At 42.5% G+C, this 7500-nt stretch overlaps 2 protein-coding genes across 2 annotated transcripts in view; one reads left to right on the top strand and one right to left on the bottom strand.

Annotated features, from left to right (window-relative positions):
* The window catches only part of LOC106815545 (hemocyte protein-glutamine gamma-glutamyltransferase-like), a 27227-nt gene extending 23704 nt beyond the window's left edge, over positions 1–3523 (top strand). The window contains exons 15-19 of the mRNA XM_014820013.1: positions 254–414; positions 976–1105; positions 1555–1715; positions 2554–2690; positions 2900–3523. Of these exons, the coding sequence (XP_014675499.1) occupies positions 254–414; positions 976–1105; positions 1555–1715; positions 2554–2690; positions 2900–3041 (731 nt within the window). The 3' untranslated portion in view covers positions 3042–3523. The remainder of the gene's footprint in view (positions 1–253; positions 415–975; positions 1106–1554; positions 1716–2553; positions 2691–2899) is intronic.
* A 231-nt stretch (positions 3524–3754) lies between these two features.
* The window catches only part of LOC106815546, an 8076-nt gene continuing 4330 nt past the window's right edge, over positions 3755–7500 (bottom strand). The window contains exons 3-6 of the mRNA XM_014820014.1: positions 7034–7092; positions 6550–6691; positions 5676–5859; positions 3755–5169 (exon numbers count right to left, since the gene is read on the bottom strand). Coding sequence (XP_014675500.1) covers positions 5039–5169; positions 5676–5859; positions 6550–6691; positions 7034–7092 — 516 coding nt within the window. The 3' untranslated portion in view covers positions 3755–5038. The remainder of the gene's footprint in view (positions 5170–5675; positions 5860–6549; positions 6692–7033; positions 7093–7500) is intronic.

The raw sequence follows: 7500 nt of genomic DNA, 5'->3' as shown, positions 1-7500 counted from the left end.
GCTAAAGGAATAGGCGATATGTGTAAGCATAGCGTAAAGAGTAGCCGCGGATCTGTTGGAAACATGGTAAAGGCATAGAGTAGCGGGACCTGTGTAACATAGCTAAAGGAGTAGCGGGACCTGTGTAACATAGCTAAAGGAGTAGCGGGACCTGTGTAACATAGCTAAAGGAGTAGCGGGATCTGTGTAGCATAGCTAAAGGAGTAGCGGGATCTGCGTAGCATTGCTAAAGGAGTAGCGGGATCTATTACAGGTTCACCGGAGGAGATACATGCTTTTCTGAATGCCCTCCAGTGCGTGGACAGCAGTAGTCTGCAAGCATACGGAGGAGGACAGGATGTCGAGGATGTGGAATTTACGTTGGAGGACAGGGACGATGTGCTCATTGGCTCTAACTTTTCACATGTTCTAAAGGTTGGATTCGCTTCTAGGATCCAGTTGATCTTATCCGGTCAAACAAAACTTGCTTTTCAAGTCTGATGTCTATCCCGTTTCATCTATCCCTCTTCTATCCCCGTCTCTCCCTAACAGGCGAGTCTCTTTCCCTTCCCCTTCCCTTTGCTTGCCCATTCTCTCTCTACATTCGTTCCTGTTTATCGCTCCACTCTCTCGCCTCTCCTTTCTCTCTCTTTTATCTTAATCCCCTGCCTCTCTCATGGTTAATACAAGTGGTATCTTTTATAGAGACCGGTCTATCCTACACTCTGCATTCATGTCAGCATCAAGCGTATTATTACGCTGGAAGGCTTCGTCTAATTGTAGCGTTCAGACTGAAAATACTGTGCAACGCGACGGTTGTTACAGCCGCAGTTTACCGTATGTAAACGATTTCACACCTTGGAATGTGGGAGCGCCATATTAATAAGCAAGGTGTTCCCTTTTATAGAACGACTAGCGGATAAACGTCAAACATTCCCCGCATAAACAAAACCTAAAAATAAAATTTACAGCGTGACGTCACTATTATTTTTGTAGTTGAAAAACACGTCGAGCAAGGTGCGCACCGTCGAAGTCAACTTGCACATCAACACCACCTTCTACACCGGTGTGGTGGCGTACAAAGTGAAGACGGAAAAGACTTCAGTCACGATCAAGCCAAATTCCAGTACGTAAACATACGTAGTCAAAGCAATGATTCAATGTCCATATAAATCGCTACGACGGAAGGACGAACGAGGGCGGACGGAAAGTAGACAGCCACACAGACAGACAGATAGACCAGACAGACAGACAGATACACAGACAGACAGACAGACAGACAGACAGACAGACAGACAGACAGACAGACAGACAGACAGGTAGGCAGCCAAGCAGGCAGGCAGGCAGGCAAGCAGGCAGGAAGGCATGCAGGCAGACAAACAGCTAGGCAAACAGACAAACAGACAGACAGATAGACAGAGAGACAGACAGGCACATCGTCTTCCTATTGCTTGTGCCTTTTATTCCCCACCCTCGACATCTTCCTCGCCACTCGCATATGAAAGCTAGAATCGCACATGAAGCCATCGAAAATGATGTTTGCGTTACTCAGCGACTGTTACTGCGGCCTTGCAGCTGCTGAAGCCGCGATCTCGGTGACAGCCGACGATTACCTGGACCTACTCGTCGATCAGGCATCCTTCCAGGTGTTCGCCTGTGCCAAAGTCAAGGAAACAAACCAGATATATTCCGCCGAAGATGACTTCCGAGTTAGAGCACCAAATGTCAGCGTGGAGGTAGGTGTTGCCTCTCTCGCTGGATCTCGCATGTTGTTTCTTGCGTTGTCTCTTGCATGACCTGACTCTCTCATGATGTCTCGAGGGCCATAACTGCTGATCGGATAACTCCCCCTTCGGGTGGATTACCAACTCATATTTGATAGGAAAGTTTTTTTTACAAAGTTCGCGGTCCGTGAAACTTACCAGATACTTATTCAATAGAGTATAACTGATATTTTCCTCGACTAGGGGAGAGGGCTTAACTTTTACATTAATACATTCACTATATTTAAATAAAATAGAACCTCGTTGATTTCCTGAAAATAAGGGGTGAAATTTGCTCGGAATCTTCGTGAATAAGGGGTGTCTATACAGGAAGAGAACAGGAATGCGCAACCGTTTTATCTGGGCGTGCCCTGACCGGAGCTTTTTTTGGACGATTTTTTGTAGGTTTGTCGGTGGTTTGTTAAATCACTTTATTAGCTCTTCATGACATGTTGTATTATTATTGCTATATATATATATATATATATATATATATATATATAGTATATATAATATATAATATAGAGAGAGAGAGAGAGAGAGAGAGAGAGAGAGAGAGAGAGAGAGAGATAGATAGATCTATTGCAATGTGACTGTCATCAACGCACTTGTCTCTCGCGCAGGGATCATGTGGATCATGTGGAATCAGATGTCTCGTGCGGAGTATATATACTATCAATGCAAATTGTTGGCATGTAGCTGTAATAGTATAGTATATGATGTACCTGTAGTGTAGTATAGTGAATAATCACGTCTTCATGCTAACGGTACGGGAAAAGAGTTAAACTGATTTTCTTCAAACGTCTTACAGGCGATTGGTCCATTCAAGGCGGGTAAGCCGATAAAACTGGATTTCTGGCTGGACAACCCACTGCCAAGGACTCTAACCAATTGCTATTTCATAATCGAAGGGCCTGGTATTGCCAAGCCGGTGAAACTTCCCTGCAGGTATACGCATAAATCTCGAAGTAATAAGTATTATGCCTTTCGTGTTATAGTGAATAAATCCTGAAGAATATTATCATCAAGGTGCCTAAAGTGCCTCGTAATGATAATAAAAATCACCATAGAAAATATACCTACCGATAACATGATACAAGATGCCCGTGCATTGATTGATGCAACAGGAAACAAAACTAACACGCGCTCTGTTTCAGTAATATGCAGCCAAAAGGCGGGACGGCCATGTCCTACGCATGTACGCCGAAGAAGCCAGGCAATAAAGCCATTCTTGTGAGTTTCTCCTCCAAGCAGCTCAAGGACGCAGACGGCTTCCTCAAATTACAGGTGGAGAAGTAAGAAGAGATGTAGAATGGGTCAACGTTTAATAAAGGCTCTATTGCATTAGGCATGTAGGCGGCAACACGGATAATATAATAACAATCAAGACTCCATTGAAGATCATGTTAACGATCTCTGGATACTAACTTCTATCAGTAAGTACGAGGTAACTAGATACGTATTGACAATAATCGCAAAAAAGAAAAATTTAATAAAAATATGTTCTTCGATACTGTACGCTGGGATTGATAAGAATTTTACGTTTTTTCGGATAAAACTAAAATGGTTCTTTATTGAAATAAATGAAATAATTTCGTGAAATCTTAGATGAGCCACTTGCACGCGGTGTAACTGAATTTTGTCTCTCATCATTAACTCCGTTAGTTACCGTTAACTCACTTCTTTGACACCGAATTTAAAATGACACTTGTGATGCTGGTCGCATGATAAATTAGCGTATTATTCCTTCTGGCTTCAATAAAGTGTCAAATCACTTTCAATTATTTTACGAGTTTTCGACGTTCTACTCTACCTTACAAATACATTTAGTGTGGAGCTAAGCCACACACTACACAACTACTCATTACGTTCGGCATAGTTCGGTGACATCCATCCTGCTTTTCGTCTGTATTTTATCATAATAACCTTTTATACGTTTAATATACTCTAGCGCGTCTTGTATTGAAACAAGCATATATCACTACAAAAATGTAGAACTGCGAAATCATAAAACTTTGCCCATATTTTTCCAATAGTTTGTCGTGCCAATTGTTCTTGATAACACAATTTTATCTTCGTTGCAATATGCTTAATTTCTCTATATATTTCTGATGCTACATAATCTCCCAATTTCAGTATTGTTTTATATTATTGAATTATTCTAACATTTTTTAATATACGCGGTGAATATCAACAATGTTAAACCCCAATTCAAATGTAAGCCCTCTTACTTGACATCTGTATATCGAGAAGCGGTGTTCATCGTGATTTTCCGATCTCAAAATGCACATACAGTGACGAAAACAGATCCGCTCATATTCACGTTAATATTCTATAGTTTCCACTTCCTGCATGGATTCAACTTTTAAGAGTAAACTTGTATCATCCATTGCCGCTGTGTGTTACTATGCGATTTCTGTGTCATTTTTAGCATTTGTTTTCGACAGTTTTTCTGTCGACGTGTATTGCGTATATGTTTCATATGTCAGAGTAAGCGTGAAGTGCAAAGACTGCTCAATGAAAACTCTAAATAATCGTGGGTATATTGTCTTTAATATAGTAATGGTATTGAAGAGTGCAAACATAATAGTTATCAAATCATCTTAAATAATCTCTGACACAATATGGTAACGCGATTTAATGCGTAAGACATGAGAACGACAGGGTGACACCCCAAGTACTACCCATATTATAACGGGACGGAATGAGTATAGGGCTGCAAAGGGACATGGCGACATGCTAACCGCCCTTGTTATAGAAGGGTGCAGTGCGTAGGGCTGGGGAAGTACAATGAGACATGCTAATCTACACCACATACGCGAGAGAATGCGCAGAGTTTATAATTGGAGGTCTTTCATGCTTGTGTACCGATATCTTCACGCCACCACAACTACCTTTCTTAACAATTGCATAGAAATAACAACGCATAATTCGTCCGTGACACAATAATGTGTAAGCATTTGTAGTCGTGCCCTAGATATATTCAAGTCTGCCCTATCATAGTCTTATATATTATATCTCTAGTCAATATCTATGGTTGTGCACTGCCACAGACATGGAATAATTATTATTACGCGTAATATCGCCGGTGTATACATCGGCATCGATGTCAAGCATATGGCTGCAGAAACAAAACAGGTCTCAGACATACAACTAACAGGAAACGATGCTAACACCAACCCATGAACACAAACCAAGTGTCACTGCATACGTTACGTTATCGCCATTCAAGCCTGCTACGCAAGCCCTTCAGCTGAGCCGGGTTGAACAATTGTAACAAACAAAGTTCTACGCTGTTACTGGCCGGACATCATTTTCTTCATCATCTCGCACATCTGGTACAAACCTCCGTTGCACTGGTCGAAGTAAGCCAGTTCGGTCTTAAGGCGTGCCACGTAAGCCTCTACCTTAGGGGCCTCGCACGAACCTTTAGTGGTGAAGACACGCGAGTGTTAATATCGCACTGCTGATACACCTATTCGTTTCAACCCCCTGCCTCACACTCGTTGCTCAATCTCACCACCTAGTCATGGGGTTGATAATTTGGTCTTGTATTGATCGACGACGTTATCAACAACATTAACAATCAGTGAAGTCTATACCATTTTATAGCCATTTTATGCGGCTAGTAGACAACCCACTAGCATGACGCGACGAATCAACACGTAATTTTATTAATACGAATTCATTTCCGCGTTAAGGATATTCTCTCTCTCTCTCTCTCTCTCTCTCTCTCTCTCTCTCTCTCTCTCTCTCTCTCTCTCTCTCTCTCCCTCTATATAGTATATAATAATATATATATATATATATATATATGGCGAATATTTCACATGATACGGGCATTATTTGCGACACGTATATGTGTCAGTAACGTGTATAAGTTTTTTTTTCAAATAAAGCGCGGCAAAGGAATCGGCGCATGGCTTTACTCACCTATGTCAAAGCTGACCAAAGAGACGTGCGTAAGTGAAGCCAGTATGTGAAGGTCAGCGATGGTCACGTGATCGCCAGCAGCGTATTTTCGTGCTTGCAGCTCGGAGTTGAGGTATTTCACCTGCTTTCGCAGTGCCTCTGCTGCCTCCTCACTGGGTGGCAGTCTCTTCAACACTTGTGGCATCTGTCAGTGTAAAAATGTGAGAAGTACGCATATGAGAGCAAGAATTCAGACAAGACTTTAGTATAATCTAGAGATGAAGGCATTAGAGATGTAAATTATGAGCTATACGGGAGGAGCTAGGCAGATATGGATTAGGGGGGATAGTTATACCCCGCACAGACTGCAAATTTGATATATTCGCCAGGCGCGCGTCAAATTCTTGCAGTGTGTACACGCTATCCCGCTCTAAATACGCGTTGGCTCGCAGCAATTTGGCCCCGCAAATGGAGGGCCATGCCCGGGATAACTTGGCCCGGGATAAGTTATCCCGCACCAAGCTGTGTCTGTACGCAACAACCCCGGATAACTTAGCCCGGACCAAGCCTGCTTGTGTGTGTCTGTACGCAACACGCGTGACAAAAACCTGGCCCTAAATCGCAATACGCATGCGCATAGCCTTATTTAGGTTACGTAATTGTACAGTTTCTATCTGCGGGGTGACGTAGTGAGCTGAACTGAGAACTGATGACTCATTTGATGTAGGATCAAATTTGCAGTCTGTACGATACGATTTGACGCGCGCTCAACCCGCACCAGTTTAATGTAGGTTCAAATTTTGCAGTCTGTACGGGGTATTATATAAAGAGTTACGACCGACCACGCGAACAACCAAGGAACGGATGGACGAATGGATCAAACGATAGTACTTACCACATAATTGTAAACAGCTTGGTAGAGACCTGTAGCATCCCAGTATAGCATGCGGTTCACTAAAGCTCTTTTCTTCAGATCTACTGAATAAAGTTGATTCTCCTTTCCATACTTCTGTACCAAATACTGCGAGATGGCCCGCCTGTTACCAGATGCAAATATTCAGAAAAAATGATTCGATTATCAAGTGATTGTGTTGTGTCATTTCGCTTCGGGCTGCGTTCTTTGCGTAGCGTTGGATTACGTTGCGTAGCGTTGGGTTACGTTGCGTAGCATTGGGTTACGTTGCGTAGCATTGGGTTACGTTGCGCCGCGTATTGTTGCGTTGCATTACATTGTATTAAATTGTATTGCACTACACTGAATTGAATGTGTAGCCGTATTTTAGCTATTTATTTCTCCATCCTATAGAGACATTAAATCAATAAAATTTATTGTAACGTTAGAACTATTGAAGCAAGGACAAGGACACCGTTTCGCTTACCCTTCCCATAAAATGAAATCACCATCCACCATAGTAGGCACAGTCTTCATTGGGTTAATCTAAACAGAAATATAATCTATAATCGTGAAATATATGAATAACACAGTCATATAACACACATGCACATGAATAGTATTATACAACAACTAACATGCGTTCTACAATCTTTAGCCGCTTATGGCATAGCAAACCCCTATATAAGAAGGATGCAATGGTTGAATGGATTGACATTTTCCCAGCTCAAGAAGGGAGATATCAGGACCACCACGTGCCATGTCGCGGACTGCATCTTTCAGGTTGTTTTCTATACTTCCCGCCACGCCCTCTCTTACTCCAGTCAGACAGTACCTCCCATCTCCCGGCATACCGTTTCTCCCACCTTCCGCCAGACCGTTCCTCCAATCTCCCGCCCGACCGTCTCTCCTACATACACCATACAGTCCCTCCAATATCCTGCCATACGGTCC

The sequence above is a fragment of the Priapulus caudatus genome, unplaced genomic scaffold, assembly GCF_000485595.1.
Source record: "Priapulus caudatus unplaced genomic scaffold, Priapulus_caudatus-5.0.1 Scaffold1144, whole genome shotgun sequence".
In the NCBI taxonomy this organism is placed as follows: Eukaryota; Metazoa; Priapulida; class Priapulimorpha; order Priapulimorphida; family Priapulidae; genus Priapulus; species Priapulus caudatus.
The sequence above is the reverse complement of the archived record's forward strand: the minus strand, read 5'-3'. Positions and strand labels throughout refer to the sequence as shown.